The sequence below is a fragment of the Tinamus guttatus genome, unplaced genomic scaffold (assembly GCF_059628265.1).
Source record: "Tinamus guttatus ecotype Peru unplaced genomic scaffold, ASM5962826v1 Tinamus_guttatus_pri_ptg000252l, whole genome shotgun sequence".
NCBI classification, from domain to species: domain Eukaryota; kingdom Metazoa; phylum Chordata; class Aves; order Tinamiformes; family Tinamidae; genus Tinamus; species Tinamus guttatus.
The window spans coordinates 136,497-158,847 of record NW_028288786.1 but is presented as its reverse complement, the minus strand read 5'-3'; the positions used below and the strand labels follow the sequence as shown (position 1 = coordinate 158,847).

Genomic DNA, 22,351 nt, shown 5'->3' with positions numbered 1-22,351 from the left:
CAGAATGGTGATCAAAAAGATAATATTTTGCAACATTACTGCATCTCTCATTTAAGTCAACATAAAATAACTTTTGAGTTAAACTCTTGAAGACAAAAAAGTTCCTGCAATTCAAGAGGTGGGAAATTCTGTGATACTTAAATGACAGAGTGAAATAAAAATATTATGAAATAGGAAAAAAAAAAAACCTTCCAAAGTACATAAGATTAAAAATTACCAAAAAATAATAATAGTAAAAAAATGACATTCTAATTAACAAGAGATAATTAACATCGTCTTAGCCAGATCTTACTATGTTTAGAACATTTGTAAAAATTAACAAATCCCTGGCATGGATACAAGACCCATGATTGGCCTTTATAAGGAGTGTACGTCAGGAAAGCCTATGGTGGTAGAGAGACTAAAAATAATTTATAAGAGAACTTGAACAAGATAAAACGCCCTTTCCCCTCCTGCCTTCTGTGCTTTTTAGCAATCAACTAAGGCATCAAGGCATCAACTTCCTGTAATATGTTATCACTTGGTTGCATCACATTTTTATTGTCTTATTGGTTCTCTACTGTAAAAGTGCCTTCTCAAGAGCCTTCAAGTCTTAACACTTCTTGGGGTTTATCTCCCTAACTTCATTCACTAATTAAATACTGACTCAGCTTTGCTTGGCCAGTGATACTAGCCTTTTCAAATAACTTCCTGCAAATTTATGTTCTGATGATTCAGAAAACCCTTAACATGGTTAGGGTGATGATGTCCTGAGAGACTGTCTAGCACAATAACCAGTACTGCTTATCATTTCCTCATACCAGACCCCATCTCACACCCATCTGCTGCCATTTATGCAAGACCTTTGGGGCAGACAACATTCTTTTATTCTACGTACTTACACAGGACCCTGACCATGATTAAGATCATTTAACAAGCAACTCTTTGAAAACAGCATAGCCTTCAATGGCAGCAGTGAAAAACAGATTAGCTTTGAATGATAGCGAAATTTGATGCTTAAAGCTGAAGGATGAAATAATTTATCATACAAATACTTTTACTGAGATTAGCGCTTAGAAATATCAATAAAATTTATGTAATTAAATATTATGCAATTAAAGGACCACTGTTAAAAACAAGTATATGTCATACTTCTACTCTGCAGTCCTTGATTCAGAAGAAAATTTGGATCAATAAAGACAAAACTTGTCAGTGATAGAAGAGTGTAATAATTTGACCAGTCATGGAAAGCAGATTCCACACTGTGGGAAATAACTGTGTGAGAAACAAGTTCTTACAGTTCAATCTCAGCAAACTTCCCAATCATAAAGTTAATTGATCCAGTCCATCTTGCTATATGACCACAAAAGTCCCACCACTTATTAACTGCTTTTCAGGGTTAATAAATTTTTTCTTTCTTAAAAGTACAAGCAGACAAATCTAGCGACCTGATAATGTTTGGACTGTCCAATCTATGCAATATTAAACAGTATCAGTCTTACATTTCAAATAAAATTCCTATGAAAATACAATGAAGTTACAGGAATATTTTTATTTCTATTTTTTCTTGGAAAAGTGTATACTAAGGATTAACAAGGTAGCCTCATAGTAATACTTAAAAAAACGAAAGAACAACAAGAAAAAATCAAAAAATATCCCACAATTCTATTTCAACAAGCTTCAAAGTCCAGTCTGCATTTTTTGAGCACTAAGCATCTTGCTAGAATGTCTATATCTACCTATGTGTAGTTTTATTCTTATTATTTTCTCATTCAACACTCTGATATACCAAAATATATTAAAGCCTTAAACTTAAGATATGATAAATGCTGAATTCAGGTCAAGGTTAACTTCTAGGGTAAAACTTCAGATGAAAATTAACAAAAAAAAAATAATCTGGACAAGTGTCCATAATCAACGATACTATAGAAATCTTCCAACTTCACATAAGTTGGAGCAATATCACTTCCCCTCATTAAAATGAAATACAGCTGCACGTTAACAAAGCTGCATCAGCTGGGAATTTAGAAAATTCCCTCATTGTAAACATAGTTAAGATTGCAAAACTGCATTTGCCTGTATAGTTTGACTGAAGTTTGGCAGATTTTATTGCAATATGCTAAAGTGTGTTTTGTCACAATTACAGCATTACTGAATCAAAATGGAGAATATTTTGCTGGTGTTTTGTACTTATATTCACAGAGACAATAGCTAGAGGCATTTCTAGCAATGTTATGTCCACTGTTGTATTTTGAATGAATTAGAAATTCTGAAAGTATAAAGAAAATACATATAAATAAAAATATTCACAAGTATTTATGTTCTGCTGAAAAAAACGTCATCCACAAGGCTAAAAAAGAATGCATGTTCCTTGACAGCAGCAGGGAACTCAAATCAAAACATTTACAGAAACATTTTGGCTTTTCAACAAAGGATAAAAGATGCAGAATAATCACATATTTATCTTCATATTTATCTTTTATTCCTCAAATGACCTTTTCCCCTGATTTCAGCAGTAATTAAAATATATCCCAACAGCGTTCATATTTCATATAAAGGCTAAAGCCAAATGTCAAAGTAAATTATGTAGATCCTAAATTGTTTAGCTGAAATATAATCTTCCTAACATTATATTGAATATTTACTACTATATCAGAGACGTACATCAATATATTGTATGATAAAGTGCCTTCGTTGTCCATCTGAAAACACAGAAAGGACATATTCACCAGGTTTCCCATGGCTCTCTCGCACCAAGAAGTCTCCTTGCTGTTTTAACAACTCCTGAGCTTCTATTCTTGGAATTGCACCATGATACCAGTCTTGCTCCGTCAATGGTTTCTCAGTGGTTGATATTACATCAAAGAACTTGGAAAAGATAATGAATGAAAACGTTACCAGAACAGTATATTTTCAGAGCTCATCTTAGCTTTTTAATGTAGCTTTCAGAGTTACATTAAAAAAAGAGTAAAGAACAATAATTGTGTATATTTCTACCAATAAACAAAAATAAGCATGCTGATCATGAGGCCATTTCCCTCCTTTTTTTTTGTAAACCAAACTGACCAAACTATCACCCTTTCCCACATATGCTGACATGCTATGACAACAACTCAGAAAAAAAAGAATTTCTTTATCTGTAGAGAAATTTATAAGACATAAGAAACAGAGTTTTCTAAAACATTTGCATTGGCTCGAGAAGAATACAAGGACGTTGCTAGGGTATGTAGGGAGGAAATTAGAAAGGCGCAAGCTCAGATGAAACTCAATCTGGTCACTGCTGTAAAAGACAACAAAAAATGTTTCTACAAATACATTAACAAGAAGAAGAGGGCCAAAGAGAATCTCCATCCTTTATTGGGTGCAACTGGGAACATTGTCACCAAGGATGAAGATAAGGTTGAGGTACTTAATGCCTTCTTTGCCTCAGTCTTTAACACTCAGATCAGTTATCCTCAAGGGGTAGTTGGCCCCCAGACCTGCAAGACACCTATGGAGAGCAGAAGAAACCCCCCATAATTCAGGAGGAAACAGTCAGTGACCTGCTACTCCACCTGGACACCCACAAGTCTATGGGGCCAGATGGGATCCACCCAAGGGTGCTGAGGGAGCTGGCAGAAGTGCTCGACAAGCCGCTCTCCATCATCAATCAGCGGTCCTGATGATCAACAACAGGGGAGGTCCCAGACAACTGGAGACTTGCCAAAGTGATGCCCATCTACAAGTAGGGTCGGGTGGAGGATCTGGGGAGCCACATGCCTGCCAGCCTGACCTCGATATCGGGAAAAGTTTTGGAGCAGATCATCTTGAGGGTGATCACACAACATGTGCGGGAAAACCAGGGGATCAGGTCCAGCCAACATGGGTTCATGCAAGGCAGGTCCTGCCTCACCAACCTGATCTCCTTCTATGACCAGGTGACCCGCCTAGTGGATGAGGGAAAGGCTGTGGACGTGGCCTACTTAGACTTCAGGAAGGCCTTTGACACAAGTCTCCCACTGCCTTCTCCTGGAGAAGCTGGCAGCTCATGGCTTAGACAGGTGTACTCTTCGCTGGGTGAAGAACTGGCTGGATGGCTGGGTCCAGAGAGTGGTGGTGAATGGAGTTAAATCCAGCTGGTGATTGGTCTCAAGGGGTGTTCCCCAGAGGTCAGTTTTGGGGCTGGTCCTCTTTAATATCTTTATCGATGATCTGGATGAGGGGATTTAGTGTACCCTCAGCAAGTTTGCAGATGACACCAAGCTGGGAGGAAGAGGTGATCTGCTTGAGGGTAGGAAGGCTCTGCAGAGGGATCTGCACAGGCTGGAAAGCCAATGCCACGCCAGTCTTCAAAAAAAGCAAGAAGGAGGACCCAGGCAACTACAGGTCAGTTGGCCTCACCCCCGTCCCTGGAAAAGTGATGGACCAGCTCATACTGGCCGTTGTCTAGAGGCACATGGAGGACAAGAAGGTGCTCAAGAGTAGTCAGCATGGATTCACCAAGGGGAAATCTTGCTTGACTAATCTGATAGTCTATGATGAAATGACCGGCTGGATAGATGAGGGGAGAGTGGTGGATGTCGTCTATCTCGACTTCACCAAGGCTTTTGACACCGTCCCTCACAACATCCTCCTGGGCAAGCTCCAGAAGTGTGGGATAGATGAGTGCACAGTGAGGTGGATTAGGAACTGGCTGGATGGCAGAGCTCAGAGGGTGGTGATCAGCGGTGCAGAGTCTAGTTGGAGGCCTGTAGCTAGCGGTGTCCCCCAGGGGTCAGTCCTCAGTCCAGTCCTGTTCAATTTATTCATCAATGACCTGGATGAAGGCACAAAGTGCTCCCTCAGCAAGTTTGCTGATGATACGAAACTAGGAGGAGTAGCCGATACCCCAGAGGGCTGCGCTGCCATCCAGAGGGACCTGGACAGACTGGACAACTCTCTTGTAATACAGATCTTGTAATCTCTTGTAATCAGATCTTGTAATCTCTTGTAATACAGATCAATATAGATTTACCCCGAGCACTGTTAAGTGAATTTTTAGAGGATACGGAATGTAGACACATGGATTTTGTTTAAGACAGGGACTGATGCTCTACTGATACAAAAAAGCAAACTTGTGTCAACATCGGTCGTATTATGATAATGTATACTAATTGTAAGGCTGAAAAGTTCTGCAATTCCCCCAATATTTTTGCAATTATTTTTAAATATCACTACTGTTAACTCTATAAGAGAACTGAAATGCTTTTGTTACCTTAAAGTAGAAGATCTATTTCTCAACCGACTTGTAATACTTTTTGAAAAGGTTATTGATTTAAACCATATAATAAAATATATATTAAAGTCCATAAGTGCACACTTGCATTATCGCTAATTTCTGTTTTCTCCGTTTATTAATTTCACAGAATTACAGAATGGTTGAAGCTGGAAAGGACCTCTAGAGATCATCTAGTCCAACCCCCCTGCTCAAGCAGGGACACCTAGAACATGTGGCACAGGGTGGCATCCAGGTGGATTTTGAAGATCTCCAGAGAAGGAGACTCCACAACCTCTCTGGGCAGCCTGTTCCAGGGCTCTGTCACCTTCATAGGAAAGAAGTTCTTCACATGGAGAATTTGTTCTTCTTTAATACATTACTTGTAAATATTAATATCAATCAGTGCAACTGATCGGATCCTCTTTCTTTCTGATACTACAATAAACCATGGGGACTGAACTCATTCGCTGTGTTGAAATTCCGTAAGTACAGGGCTATTCAGTAAAACTGCAACAATGAAACAGCTCTTAACAGCTCTTAGTCAAAAAGCTAATAGGCAGTTATTGGTTACTGAAATTAACGTTAGTCATGTGTCCGCTTACCCATAATAAAATTTTTATTCAGAGTCAAGTAGTATTGCTTGTCAGCTAATTTTCTGATAATATCACACTGTGTCCTTAGTTCATTGGAAAGTTGATTTTGATTTTTTTAGTATTGATGAATTAAATTGGCTACTTAAAAAAAATTAATAACAAGTGGACATCGTGCCAAATTTTAGTTGCATGTTTGTCAGGCTTGGAATGATCGAGTTTTCCAACAGAGAGAGTTTCAATGCAATAGAAGAAGAAAAAGGTAGAGGAACTCTGGCTAATGCACAGCTCATCTAACTACCACTAGGACACCTGAACTGGACTTTGCCATAGGACTTGCTAAGGATCACAGAATGATGGTCTTACTGACTCATTGAAAAGAATGAGTATTAAAATACAGATTTAAACCATAAACTTTGGTTCTGCTCAGTATGTAATATATTCATAAACACTTGTCAGTATTTTCATAGCACATTCCCTCCAAAAATATTCAAAATCATCTGTGTCTTAGAGGAATGAAGACTAATAATTTATTTCCACAGCAAGCATTATGAAACATATGATATGCACAACTGTAGCCTGTACTGAGTTTCTTTACACTTATTAAGCTTTTTCAAGGCAATTCAAATAGACTTGAAGAGCAGCACCAGTGATCTCTTCCTGTACTTTATTGTCATTGCCCAGCTGCAGACCGCCTTAGCAAGAGCCATTAGATCCTGCAGGAAATCACTTTTCACTGAGGTACTGAATAGTATATACATCAGGAGAGATTTTTCTAAGTGCATTAAGTATAAATCATTCCCTAAACAAATATAAGAACACAAACCAGAAGTGCCCATCCACATTTCATGTGCACTGTTGTATTAGTTAAGTCAGAGCGTTTTTTGTAATCTAATTTCCAAAGAAAAACAAAATATGCATTAGTGCTGTCTGTCAATTATCTATCAGTCAAGTCCTTCAAAATTTACCGCAGATTGTGAAAAGAATATTAGGTTAAGATTTCTGAAGTAAGCCAACAGCAGAAACTTTGTGTCCCCCAAAGGAAAATTTCATTATAATCCACACGATCCCCATTCCAATGAACATGAGCCACCTGACTGAGCAGCACAACCATGCTGGCTAGGCAGGCAGGACATAAGCTTCAGAAGCGAGTGCAACACACACTGCTATTAGATCCACAAACCTATGAAGGAAACTTGTTGGGAGTTCTGCATTAGTGATGCAGTACAGACTGCAGTATTGACAAAGGATAAAAATCTGTAGGAAAACAAAGTTCATTAATTCCAGTACTCATGAAGCAAATTTCATTATGACTGGCAATGCAGTTTTTCTTCCTAGAATACAAAATGCAGCTTCTAACGTATATTGACTGATTTAGTTTCATTCTAGTTTAAATTAATTAATTTCAGAGGTATTAGCAAGATGGTAGCACAATTTGCCATTTACTTTATTTTATACTACATCTCTTTCATTAGAATGAAAACTAATCCCAGGTCTGTATTATTTTATGTAAAGTTTGAATTGCTGGAGGATAAATTATAGTTTACCAAGAAGAAGTTAGATATAGGGGAAATATATTCTCTCATTAGAGAGCATTTTAAAACTATTTCATTGACTGTGTTTAAAATGTACCTGTGACATGACAGTGAGTCATGCAAGGAATTATTAAAAATACATTTGATTGATATTTCACTTTTAGGACTAGCCATATTTCTAATCATCCTCTAGAAGGATTAAAACAAGAATTACAATGCGTCTCCTCAATGCCTGGAACTGTTATTTAGACTAGGTCACAAATTTTCTATCCACTGGACAAATGGCAAAAGGCAAGGCACTGTTGCTTTTTTTTTTTTTCAACAATAGAGAAGGGGCTTATTAACATAAATCACTAATTTCTTGAGGAGCTGATTGACAACAACTACTATAACCATCAGAGTGCTCTGTCATATTTTCCAAAGCAACCCATTATACAAGCAAGATTGTTATCATTCTACCACTGAGAAACAAGAAATTCTGAAACACTATTCTCAGTTGTGCATCTCAGCTATGTTTCTCTTTTTAGTTTTCATTTTTTTCTTCTTAGATGCTCTGAAGAATTACCTCAGCAATTTTAAAGAGATGACACTCTAAGCAATCACTTCAGTACTCTTCCTTTCCTTTTTTTCTCTTCTGAATAGATGCAGAGAGAAAAAAGAAGCATAATAAACCACAAAGAAGTCTAGGACTGAGGGCATCTGAAAAATGCAAGTAAAGCACTCCCTATTTTGCTTGAGAATTACCTATTAATTTTACTGAAGTATATCTTTATATATGACGTAAAGAAAGCGGAGCTTCTGCATTTTATCTGGTCACTTTTGGGAGTTTTGTGCAACATGAAGTACTCTCTATTTTGAGAGACTCCCATCATAGACCACAGACTTTCCACTACAATTGCTAGCGTCCTGTGGACAAAAAAAAATCCAAACAAACAAACAAAAAATTCCCCTTTTCCAGATATATTGTTGCTTTGCTGGGCAAAAATACGGTTCTCTGGGTCTTGGTGTGCATGAAGAAAAAACAGTACACCCAGAAGTGTGACACAGTCAAAATGACGGACCATAACAATCATATTTGCAATGGTATTTTCCAATGAACTTGAGCAAGACAAAGCAACAATGCAAAAGATTTTGCTCAAATTGAACTACATTATGTAGCTCTTTAATCATATGAATCCAGAGGAGAGGCTACATATTAAAACAAAGAAAACAACAAAAAAAACCCCACATGTTCTTCAGAAAAACAAGGAAGTAAGAAGCTGTAGAGACATCCAAGACAAAGATAAAACAGAATTAATGCTTCTGAGGGTCAGGCAAACAATAGTGTTTTCTGTAGCAATCAAAAGCTAGAAGATTAGCAACAAGAGGGACAGCTGATAATGCAACATATGTTCAATTCTGCTTAAAAATAAAGCAAACACCACTAGCCAGGCATGCACATATAGATGATATCAATACTTTAATATTACTCTATTCAAATAAAGACCTGTATGATGGTTCAGCTATGAAGCATCAGCATGGGTACAGTAGGTAAATGGGGACTTGCAAGTGAAATTAGAGAAACTTTCACAGGAAATTCATAAGGAAACATGAAGAGGGTCCTCCAACAGAATGAGAGGGCACACTCAGAAGTAAAAGGAAAAAAAAATCAATCAGAAGAACATGATCAGTTACATGATCAGTGGCACCTGAAAGGTGAGTGTGAAAATACCAGTTCTGAGATCCATCTAGGAAATTGGTCATCAGAGATTTTGATGAAAATAATTTCAGTAAAGTGCAAGAGTTAAAAGCCCAATTGCAGAAGCTTGAAGAAAAAAAAATAGAAGGGAGATTTTTTGGCAGTTATTGTAAGTGATACATTTAATTAACTTAAAGATAAAAAAGAGAGATTAGACGGTATCTGGCAAAACAATTAAAACCCAAGATGCTGTCCTTTATGTAAAGTGAATGCATCATTTTTGATTTGCAGATATGATTCCTCTGATGAAAAAGCTATCAATCAGAATAGCTTCCATGATAAGGCTTCCAATTCAGATAATGTGTGGAGAATAAAGAAGATTTTTGCCCTTAAAAGGCTTAAAGACATCTGGAATGAGAATGAAGTTCTGTGATTTACCCAGCAAGAGTTCTTCAGTTTCCAAACATTCTCTCCTTGGCTCTGGGAATTCCTGAGCCAGATATAATTTTCAGCCTAGAAACTAGGAGTTTATGGTTTGGGAGTTAAAAATAAATCCTCCATTTTACTTGCATGCTAATAACCTCAGAATGAGCAATCCGTGAGATTTTACGAATGTGACTTTAAATTTCAAGTTTATAACCATAAATTTAAAAGCATCATAAAACTCAAAATATATCAGAGAGAAAAAGTTAAGAGACCATAAAACATGTAAAGTAAACCAACTGTGAAGAAGTTTTACGCTTTAAACATCTGAACATTATAGTTTGTCAGACAGCTATGAAAGCACATGTTTTACTAGTTGGAAGTACATGTACATCTACAAATCATTTAAACTTTATAGTTACAAGTTTTTTTTGATGCAAAGAGGCTAGTTTTCTCTTGTTGGTTATTACTGTATACACACAGCTGAAATATTTTCCAAAATGTATGACCCAAACAGTACAGGAGAACAGAGAGATGCAATAACACTTTTTTTTTTTTGCCTTAGAATTCTAATCAAGATCAACAGCACAGCTATCATTTGAAGAGATTAAGTCTTCAATTTAAAATACATTTTTAAATTGGTAGAATTACATACATTTGATCTTGCCACTTGTGCTTCAAGTTAAAAAAATAGCAATGAAAACTTGACAAGGTAATGGAAGAAATGTGTTTCAGTTAAATACATACAGATGGCATGTTACATTATAGATATTTGGAAAATTTTATCTCTATTTGAATAATTTCTGATAAAATATCAGGTAATAATTCTCTGCCCAAGATGGATGTTACTGTAGAAAAGAAGTGGCATATCCTGAAGTTTTTATACTCCTAGTTTTTTCACAAAAAGCATGAAGGCAGATAATGGTTTTGGCACCTATCAATAAAGGACAATATTCTGTAATATTCTGTGTACTACCACAATTAGCCGTTGCTCAGTTGAATGGTAATTCAACATGACCAGTAAAGAACTTGCTTAACTTTTAAAAATGTCAAATTCTAATTCTTCAAATGGATAAATATTACTTGAGGATTGATAGATTTTCACTAACAAACACCAAACTAATAAATATAGGTAGTGTCAACTCCACTGAAGTATGTTCAATAGAGCCATCAAAATAGGGCAACTTTAACAGAAGAAAAAAAAATGATGAAAAACAGCTATATGTGCTAATAGTAAGAAGTCACAGGTGAAAAACCTCTAGTCTAAGTTTGGCATGAGGTATAAAACTATGATGCAGGTGGCTGAAGGACCAAGACCTTGACTACAGTGCACCTCACAATAAACTCAGCAGGTGACGCAGGTATAAATACAACTTCCTGTTGCTTTTATGTGAGGACAAGAACTGTTGAATATGAAGTGTTGCACAAAATGGCTATAGAACCTCAATCCTTAATAGTTATTAGCTGAAGTAAGAAAACAGCTATGAAAATGGTCCACAGCTACCACAAGGGCCTTGGTGAATCCCTGACAAACTGTATATGCAAAAAATGTCACCTAGTGATCTTCAGTAACCACAAACTTAAAATAAAAATAACAGACTCATCAGAAATCTAACTTCACATAAATATCCTGCAGATTGAGACACACAAGTGATTCTTTTTTTTTTTCCTTACTTGCAAAAAAGTCTAATGGTTGTGTTTAAACTCTAAAGTTCGAGATAGGATGCCAAGGCACATTTCAGTGACACACAGAATCACAGAATCACAGAATGATTAACGTTGGAAGGGACCTCTAGAGATCATCTAGTCCAACCCCCCTGCTCCAGCAGGGACAACTAGAGCATGGGGCACAGGGTCGCATCCAGGCGGGTTTTGAAGATCTCCAGAGAAGGAGACTCCACAACCTCGCTGGGCAGCCTGTTCCAGGGCTCTGTCACCCTCACAGTAGAGAAGTTCTTCCTCACATGGAGATGGAACTTCCTCTTTCAACTTACACCCGTTACCCCTTGTCCTGTCACTGGCCACCACGGAGAAGAGCCTGGCCCCATCATCCCTACAATCACTCCTCAGGTACTTGAACATGTTAATCAAATCTCCTCTCAGCCTTCTCTTCTCCAGACTGAACAGGCCCAGCTCGCTTAGTCTTTCCTCATACGACAAATGCTCCAGTCCCTTAATCATCTTTGTGGCTCTATGCTGCACCCTCTCTAGAAGCTCAATGTCCTTCTTGTACTGGGGAGCCCAGAACTGCACACAATACTCCAGATGCGGCCTCACCAGAGTTGAGTAGAGGGGCAGGATCGCCTCCCTCGACCTGGTGGCAACACTCCTCCTGATGCTGGCCAGGATCCCATTGGCCTTCTTGTACATAAGGGCACATTGCTGGCTCATGGATAACTTGTTACCTTCTTATGTATGTTACCTATGTTACCTTGTTATGAGACGCCCCAGACAAGAATGCACCCAAGGACATAATTTTCACTGCTGTTGCTAGTACATCATGAGAGAGTATGGACAAAACAGCAAACACTAGTTGAAGACAAAGATAAGGACCACCGTATCTTCAAGGAACCAGCTGAAACTGGGCAGTGGGGCCTAAACAAGGCTCCCTGAGTCAAAATGATACCGTATATGGAAGTAAGATACCAGAGTTCATTGGAAGGACCTTGAAAGATGACCACCAGGGGTCTCGAAAGACCACGAGGGACCACCAAAGGGACAGAGGGTGCATGCACGCGAGGGTTGGGTATATTGTAGTTAGTTCCAGGAAATAGAATGAATATGTATGATTGTTCCGGGAAATTTAATGCATATGTAGATAATAGAGAAATTTAAGTTTTGCTTAACACAATTTACAGCATGCACAATAGGAAGAGCGATCCCCCGTTGTTGGGGCCTTAGTAAGAATATATAAGAAAGTGGAGTTTGTGGAGAACTGGACCGATGCCTAGCAACCGAACACCTGGAGGAGAACCAATCAGCTGGGAGCCTGTAGCCAATGAGTGCTGCTCCTCAGCGCATGCCCACCTGCACTGGTATAAAGCCCTGCTACAGACAACAGCAGAGTGGAGTTGACCTCACTTTGTGTGGAGGTGTTGTTTGCTCTGGCTTGTGGGGAGGGCCCTGGCACTTGGTGCGAGAGTGGCCCTCGACATCTGGTGACCCCGACGTGATCGTGCGAGAACGCGAGGGATCTTACTGGAGAAAAGCGGATTGTGACCACGACCTGGTGAGTCAGAATGGGAATTGGCGCATCTAGAGTGAAAGTTGCTGCAACAGCAATGGAACATGATACTGTTGAACGCTTCGTAAGGCTTGCTCAAAAAACTAAGATTGAGGTCTCGAAAACCGAGCTAACTGATTTATTACTATTTTGTAAGAAGAGAAAAATCATAGAAGAAGCTTCCCAAGCATATAAATTTGAATCATGGGAGCGAGTAGGAAGAGAACTATGGGACGGTGTACAATTAGGCTCGGAGGAAGCGTGGCGCCTCACAAAGACATTTCGTCTAATATGGCCTATGTTTGAGCGGTTAGTTGCTATTGCGTTTTTGGAAGCGCTCCATGGAGAAGAAAAGGAAAACGGGTCTGAAAGTTCTGAATGTACCAACAATACTGAGCCAAATCAGTGTAAGAAAATAGATAATAAGAGAAAGGTAACCTCACCTAAACAGGCATGTCTGGTAACTTTGGCCGAACGAGAAGTATGGGGGGGAGTGGATGAGTATCTCCCCCCATGGGAGGGGGAGGAGCGACCACCCCCCACAGCACCCGAATGGGAGAAGCGACCACCCCCCACAGCGCCCGAATGGGAGGGGGAAAAGCGACCAACCCCCACAGCGCCCAAAATGGAAGTGGACCCAGTTAAAGTACCGATCCCAGATGGATCGGATGATGATAATGCTGTGGTTCAAAAAATGCGACAAGAACTTCGGGGACAGGCAGAGAGAATGACAGAATTATTAGAACAAATGCGGCGATTAGACTGTGGGTCCAAGGCCAGAGATGTGAAGGCAGCATATAAGGCTGCCCATAGGGCTATAGTCGAAGGGTTGGAAAACGTAGACAAACAATTAGAGCAGTGGGAGGCATGAAAAGATGCTCCTAAGATTCAAAGGAAAGCAGCTGGAGGAAGTGACCCAGCTGAAGAAGGATTGTTGCTGGAGTTCCCAGCCACTTCCACTGCAGGTGGAAGTAATGATGAGGAAATGCCACCTGTTAATCCAACATTTAATGCGGGAGCACGGTATAAAGGGCTCATAGAGAATGCTCAGTTACAAGGAGAATTTGTATTAACACCACTAGCAGCTCCTGTAGTAATGGGAGCCCAGGGCCCCAGGTGGGAACCTCTCGATTGGAAATTTGTTCAAGGCATACAAAAAACAATAATGCAGTATGGGCACGACAATAAGTTGGTGAGAAATCAGGTCTCTGCTCTGTTTAAATATTCCCATATGGTACCTGCGGATAGCAGAGCGATAATGGAGCTCCTGCTTTCCTCTACTGCTTATATGCTTTGGTTAGCAAAATGGCAGGAAAGATTAGAGGAAAAACAATTGGAGAATCTAAATTGCAGTATGGATGATCCATTAAGGGTTGCCACCCTTGATCAACTGATGGGCAATGGGCGTTACCGGGCAACCGAGGCCCAGGCAGCGCTCCACCCCAGGATACTACAGCAATCAAAAAATGCAGCGCTAGCCGCTTTTCTTGCACTACCACAAATAGGAACGCCACAGTTGCCATACACCAAAATAATACAAAAGCCGAATGAGTCTTTTTTTCAACTTTGTTGATCGACTGAAGGAAGCCTTGGATATGGCACCTAATGTGCCTGCGGAAATGAAAGCAATATTGGCAAAGGATCTAGCAGTTCAAAACGCAAACCAAACTTGCAAGCAACTGTTAGCTACTTTGCCACCAGGAGCTTCAATTGTCCAAATGATAGAGACCTGTGCCCGAGCACCATTGATGGAGGAAGAACAGAAGGCAAGAATACATAGTGCGGCTTTGGCCGCAGCAATTAAAGGAGAAAGAATGTCTAGAAAGGGAGACAAGAGATTTCATGGGACATGTTTCCTATGTGGTCGATTAGGACACATGAGGAGGAAGTGTCCTAACAGATTCAGGATGGAGGATATGGGCCCGAGAGGATTCAATGGGACCTGTGCCAGATGCCAGAGGTTCGGGCATAAGGCAGCGGAGTGCCGGTCACGGTTCCGCAAGAACAGCACGCCAATACAGGGAAATGGGAGCCGCCGCGTTGAGGGATGCGGCAAACAAGTATCCCCAGACAATGGCTGCCTCCACGAACTCTCCGCCGCAACCCGCGGAAGCACAGGAGTCAACCTCTCTGTGGCAAAATCCACAGTGATTAGAGACTGATGTGCACATATTAGAATTGATGTGCACTGGTCCCCTGGGGAGGAGCTGAGAACCAGCGATGCACCCCCCCCCCCACCCGCCACCCTCTTCTCCTTCTCCCGCCCCGCAAGCTGCAGTGTCGCCGGGAGCAGGCCAGGGCGGGCGGACGAACCGGACAGAGTAATGAGCAGCGGACGGAAGGGCAGATTTGTGGTCCTCTCAGAGGTGGCAGTGAAGTGCAACTTTAGCACGGGAAAATGAGTGAGCTTGACCAGTTACGCCAGGAGGCCGAGCAACTGAAAAACCAAATCAGGGATGCTAGGAAAGCATGTGCTAACGCCACCTTGACTCAGATCACAGCTCCGGAAGCGTTTACTTTGAAAAAATTAGAGTGTTCAAAGCAGGCTGGCTGCCGGAATACTCCAGCTAGGAATAATGGAATAGGACCAACATTGACCCCGTGGGGAGAATTCAAATGCGTACTAGAAGAACGCTCTGGGGACACTTGGCTAAAATTTACGCAATGCACTGGGGGACTGATTCCAGGCTTCTAGTCAGTGCCTCCCAGGATGGCAAGCTTATAATCTGGGACAGCTATGTCTCCTCCTAGCTGGTTATGACGACTTCAACTGCAATGTCTGGAATACACTGAAAGCTGATAGAGCAGGTGTCCTTGCCGGTCATGATAACTGTGTCAGTTGCTTAGGTGTGACTGATGATGGAATGGCAGTGGCAACAGGATCGTGGGACAGCTTCCTCAAGATGTGGAACTGAAAAGAGCAGCGGACTCTGTGACTGGAAGAACTTTCCAGCGGTTGAAAACTAAAAATGATAGCATATCCAGTCTGACCATACTAACTTGGACCCCCATCCTCCCCAGCTCCAAAGGGCAAGATTTTTTCCTTCTCCTGTTGCTGAAATGAAGAGCACAATTACCTTTCCAAGAAGAATTTCTGTGGTTGTAAGCAAAATGAAATTGTGTATTCCTTTGCGACCATTTTTCTTTGTCTTGGGAATTTAAAAATGAAACACTAACATAAAAGTGTGACCGGAATGATTATATTTATGCTTGCAACTATGTTACTTTGTTTTTATTTGTAATATTTGATGCATGATATTGCCAATTTTTGTTTTTTGTAAAAAGAGGGGAAATGCTGAGGATTACAGCCATGTTACTTTGTTTTTTGTAAATGCTGCAATGTTTATTGCTAATTTTTGTTTTTTGGAAAAAAGAGGGGGAGATGTTGGGGCCTTAGTAAGAATATATAAGAAAGTGGAGTTTGTGGAGAACTGGACCGATGCCTAGCAACCGAACACCTGGAGGAGAACCAATCAGCTGGGAGCCTGTAGCCAATGAGTGCTGCTCCTCAGCGCATGCCCACCTGCACCGGTATAAAGCCCTGCTACAGACAACAGCAGAGTGGAGTTGACCTCACTTTGTGTGGAGGTGTTGTTTGCTCTGGCTTGTGGGGAGGGCCCTGGCACTTGGTGCGAGAGTGACCCTCGACACCCCGTGCATCCAGCGCTGCAATAAAGTGAATGCCTGCTTCTTAATACTAAATTGGTGTTAAAAGGTTTATTCCCGTTTTTCGGTGACAGTTTCCGGCGACCCAGGTGGGACACTGCTTTTGAACCTCGACGGATCTGTGGGATCACAGGACCTCCAGCCGGCACCGAGGGATTCTTGGGGAGAACCTCCGATCCCTGGACTGAAGAGCTCTGAGCAAGACCCCTGGGAAGGTCAAGGCATTCCTTTCTTTATAAAAGGATCCTTAAAAAGGTTGCCTGCCCATAAGACAAGGCAAAAACTTTGCAGGATTGGGCTTAAGGTCCGTACCTAAGGGAAGGGACAGGGTCAATGGATGGGTTAGATCCCCACCTGAAGGGTGCCTGCCCTTAGACGAAGCGAAAGCTCCACAGAACAGGGCTTAGGTTCGGTCGAAAAGCTTGCCCAGCAGAAGCAGTGAACATTTCACAGGGAAGAGCTTCAGGGTAGCTGCAGCAAAAGGGTTAAGGTTAAAGTCAGGATCCTGTGGGTTAAAGTCCCACCAAAGGATTAAGGTTAAGGTCACACCAATACTGCTGGATAACTGTGGTGTCAACACTCAGAACGGTATCACACAGGTGACCCAAAACACTGGGTTCCAGTCAATTATGGAGAAGTCAAAAGGTGCTGTCACAATCTTTACATCCTCGACTTCCTGTGACACTTGACTTATTACTTTCCAGGTGTCCGGAATTGTGGAAGAGGCCTTTTCCATAGTAACACAACATTCCCCCAAGGTCTTATTAAGGATTCCACACACTACTTGTCTCTTTAGTAATAGCATGTCCAGCACCAGCCTGTTCTGTAGTGTCATCTTTGCAGTTTGCTGTAGTTGTTGAACTGATGTTTCAAACACATGCACAGTCCAATTAGCTATAGCAGAGACCTGATGCTTTAATGCCTCAATCTGGATGTCATGTGAGATCAATAACTTAGGCAAGGAAAGATAAGCTTCCAAATATACCCCAAGTCTATGGGCAGTGCTACTGGCAGTGTTGCCTTTGGTGACACAAAAATAAGAGAAAGGGTTAGGATACCAAAGCTGCATAGACCATGTACTTACTTTGGCCCCGTTTCTATTGACAAGAAACTTAATAATCTTGGATTAGCAGAAATGAGTTTTATATATGTTATAAATATAAATCAAATAAATGTAAAGGACTCCCCTACCTTTTTCTATTATGTGCTCTTAAACAAGACTAGTTTTATATAAATACCATGAGCTACAAGTTAGTAGAGAACTCCTTAAAACCACCAATAAACAAGTGAGCTGTTTGGCAACATATTACAAAGTACAGGAAGGTTTCATTTTTTCTGAGTCAGCAAGAAAAAAAAAAAAATCTCAATCTCTACCACTTTCTGTTACCGCTGCAATGGGATGTCCCAGAAGCCAACTGTCCCCCCACATCTTTCAACGTGAAGATTCCACATAGCCAGAGACAGTGTGGTAAGACAAGACCCCCGAAAGTGTGGGTGTGTCTCTCAATAGGATGTGGTTAAGGGCCCCATGGTGCATCATCTAAAATACATTTTACAAAGCATCTTTAGTCAAATAGTCAACGCCTGTAAATTATTTTTTTAATATCCATGTAACTGACTTGAAAAATGTGCAATATGGTTAAATGTTTTTTAGCAAGAATTCTAAGAACATTTGCCTTAAAACCAGATACAAAAAGGAAGCTAAGAGAAAAATGACTGTAGGAGTACTGGCTTGTCAATCACACTATTAAAGGAGTACCAGTTCATGGATTTCTGAAAGCAGAATTGGGAATACAGAGCAATAACAATAAGAAAATAAAAAGTAGTTTTAGAATAATTTCCAAATAATTAATCCATCACTTTAGCACTGTTTTATGCATTTAGATGACACCATATAAATACCTCAGACAGACACATGCAGCTTCATAGAGCTGTTTATTACATCATACTCTTACTAACAACATAAACTTTGATATGTGACAATGCAAAATCTACTTCATGGGCAAGTAAATATGCACACTCCCAACACAAGCCAATACTAGTTTTGTCAGTCTTAAGAAAAAAAATGCAAAACAACTCTTTACAATGAATTTTGGAAGAAGGATAAATAGCTAAATACTTGTCTTTTAGATGACCTGGATTTAGATAAAGACCTAAATGGATTTATAGCTGAAGAAATAATTAACTTAAAAGACGATGCCAGCATGAGCAACAGCATCAAGAATATTCCATTACTGATCATTGAGCATCTGCATAACCTTAAGGTGTTTTACCAAAAAAAAATCTGTTATATAAATGGATATGATGTTTATATAAATAGTTCATCTGTTTATTATTTTTCTTCTCTTCATGTAGTGGAAGAAAAAAAAAAACAAAAAAAAAAAAACTCGATTCCACAAACAGAAACATGCAACCACTTCATTATCATTTCACTGAGCTACCATGCTTTGTGGACCAAAATTAATGGCATGCTAAATATTAAAAGAAAACAAGTCACAAACATCTCAGGTATGTGAAATCTAATCCATATAACACTACTACCTTTAATAAACACACATTGTTTGTTTTTTAATATTGCCTACTATTTCTACCTTACACATAGCTATATACAGTTGGGAAAAGACAGTCACACACTACATTAGTAAATTAAAGCACCTATTTAAATCAGTGTCCCATCTAATAGTATAAAAGGTTCATTTTAAATTGTAAAGAAAATGCAAATATTTTAAAAAGAAATTGCACAAAAATCAGTGTTTGCAAATATTAGTTGAATAGTGACTACATTGTGTTAAATTCATTTCTCAATTACATGTGTACTGTAATTTCAACAGATTTTACTGCTAGGTTTCTACCTAGAACTGTGAATGCACTTCTGCAATATTGCCAATGTAATTAACAGTAGCTGCTCACAGTTTATATACTTATTAAATCTACTCAAGGATTTATAAAATTATCTGATAGCTATCACCTGATAGCCTTCTATGATGGAATGACCAGCTAGATAGATGAGGGGAGAGCGGTGGATGTCGTCTATCTCGACTTCACCAAGGCTTTTGACACCGTCCCTCACAACATCCTCCTGGGCAAGCTCTGAAAGTGTGGGATAGATGAGTGCACAGTGAGGTGGTGTTGCAGGTAGTTAGGTCCGGCGGCCGGAAGATGTCGTGCTGTACGGAAAGATAGAGCCCCTAATAGCCAATAGTGTTAGTTTATGATGTAAGCAGACGGATGTGACGTTGTAAACCTTGGCTATATAACACCTTGTTACCCATCAATAAAAGCCATTTTGTCGTCCATCACATTGGTGTCAACTAGTTAATGGACCGAATGGCTTGGGGGCGGTTTTGAACCGGGTCGCTGCGCCGTTAGAACGGCAACAAGTGGTGCCGAAACCCGGGAACGTCATCGCCTGGATGAGCGAGCAGCGTGAGCAGCAGCCAGAGGAAGTGGACCACCCCGGCGAAGGGGACACTACCGAATCAACAAGGAGGATGGAAGCCCTCATAAAGGTCGTATCGCAATTACATAAGTACTGGGGGATTGATTGTAAGCCAAAAGATTTTACTCTTGCAGTTACAAGGCTTTTGAAAATTAAGGCTATAGACCAGCCGGTGGATATTCTCCACCCTGAACTGTGGGACAAATGTACTATGGCATTAGCTGAGGAGACAATGTTCTCAGGTTGTGGGAAAAACCTTAAGGCGTGGGGAAAAGTTGTACAAGCCTTACAGAAAGCTATGAAAGAGCAGGAGACTTGTGTAGCAGTAAAAGACTGTTTATTGGCCACGTCCAAAGTGGGAATCGGGACAACTGCGCAGACTTTGGACCCCCCAGATGATGGCAATTCTACTGAGCCTAAAGGTCAGCAAGAGGGTGAAACATCCCCTCCATCCCCGACCCCCCCCCCCCACTTACAGAGGAGCAGAAACAGCCGAAATCTGTTTGGAGCGAGCTAGCCGAGGAAGCTAGGAACATTGAAAAGAAGTCAGAGCATGATGACGTCTGGGCCAGGCCACCACCCTATGCCCCTCAAAATGGCGCCGAGCCACAAGGGGAAGGGCGGGGCGAGGGTGCCCCCGGCGCGAGCGAGGCGCCGGAAATCAATGGGAGTGACCGGACACCTGAGGGCGGCCCGAGGGAGGGGCCGAGAGCAAGCCGGAGGGAGGGGCGGAGAGCAGACCCGAGGGAGGGGTCGAGAGCAAGTCCGAGTGAGGGACGGAGAGCAGACCCGAGGGAGGGGTCGAGAGCAAGTCCGAGTGAGGGGCGAAGAGCAGACCCGAGGGAGGGGTCCAGAAGAAGCCCGAGTGAGGGGCGAAGAGCAGACCCGAGGGAGGGGTCCAGAAGAAGCCCGAGTGAGGGGCGAAGAGCAGACCCGAGCAGTCATTTCAAAGAAAAACCGGGGGGGGAAAGAATCGCCTTACACAGACTGGAAGGAAATAAAGATCGCGTGTGCCGACTGGGCCCCATCAGCCAAGCTAGCATTCCCGGTTCGGATGGAAGGAGAACAGAGGGTCCACTCGCCGATAAAATCTAAGGACATACAAGCGGTTGTTAAAGCAATTGCAGATAAAGGGATTAATTCTGCCATGGTAGATACCCTCATAGATGGTATCTTCGGGGGGGACGATATGCTCCCATTCGATATAAAGCAAATTTCTAGGCTGATCTTTGATGGAGCAGGAGTGATCGTTTTCAAACAAGAATGGGAAGACAACTGTATAAAGTATTTGGCCCAAGTAACCGGACCAGATCATCCGCTATACGGTTCCAACCTGCTGCGGTTAATGGGTGCAGATCCAGCAATGATCACCCCCCAGACGCAGGCCCACAGCCTGCGGCCCCATGAAGTTATGGTAACTACTCGTGCGGCCAGAGAAGCCATTAGCACAGCCATTAAAGTTGTCGCCAAATCAACGCCATGGTCCTCAATAAAACAAAGTGAAAGTGAGAGCTTTACACAATTTGTAGATCGTCTCCAAGCAGCGGTCGACTCTTCATCCCTCCCTACGGAGGCAAAAGGCCCGGTCATAGCAGAATGTTTACGCCAACAATGCAATTTGGCAACCAAAGAAATCTTGCGATCATTACGGATGGGGGCAAGTGTTGCAGACATGATTAAGCATGTTGCAAAGGAAGAGCATTTAACCCCAATTCAGGTGGCTGTTCACGCCGCAGTAACCAACGCAATGGCATGTCAAGATCGACTCAGAGGGCCATGTTGGATCTGCGGCAGGAAAGGACATTTCGCTAGAGAATGCAGATCCAGATTCCAGGGAAACGGGGTGGGGAGAGGGCGCCTGGGCCGTGCACGGCTCTCTCCCACTCAGAACATGAGGCGGCCCAACTATGTCAACCCTGGATGGAGCAAGGCATTCTTGAACCCGCTACCCCCTCGAGCGACCAGCTTAATGGCCCAACCGACGGCCGAGCTAAATCAGCCCCTATCACAGGAAGAACAAGAACCACCACTTGGGGATGAGACCCCAGAGTGGCCTTAGCAGTGAGATGTGACCACCCACCGGTAGTGTGGGGAACTTGTTCCCTCTCTAATGCTTTTAACGACACCGCTATTAATATCCCCTTTTTAATTGATACCGGCGCAGATGTTACAGTTATTCCGGAGACGAGTTGGCCCTCACGTTGGAAATTGGAAGACGCACCCATGGTGGGTGGAGTCGGCGGATTAACCCGAGCTCGAAAAAGTGTTCAATCGGTAGCAATCACGCTTCACACAGAAAAGGGGCCTGAAAAAACCATCACCCTTTTTCCATATGTTATGGCAGGAGTCCCACCTTTGTTGGGAAGGGACGCTCTGGCTCTATTAAAAGCCAGGGTGACAAATTTACTCTAAGGGCCACTGCCGTACACCCACTTCCACCAATTAAACTGACGTGGAAATCGTCCGACCCAGTGTGGGTTGAGCAGTGGCCCCTATCGAAGCCTCGAATGGATGCCCTTCTAGAGATAATCGACCGCGAATTACAGCGAGGTCATATAGAACCCTCCACCAGCCCGTGGAAC

The 22,351-nt window shown here is 41.6% G+C and overlaps 1 protein-coding gene across 1 annotated transcript in view; it reads right to left on the bottom strand.

Annotated features, from left to right (window-relative positions):
- The window catches only part of LOC104577507 (tyrosine-protein kinase Fer-like), a 164,840-nt gene that overhangs the window by 61,353 nt on the left and 81,136 nt on the right, over positions 1-22,351 (bottom strand). Inside the window, exon 11 of the mRNA XM_088526692.1 lies at positions 2,644-2,847. Within this exon, the coding sequence (XP_088382818.1) occupies positions 2,644-2,847 (204 nt within the window). The remainder of the gene's footprint in view (positions 1-2,643; positions 2,848-22,351) is intronic.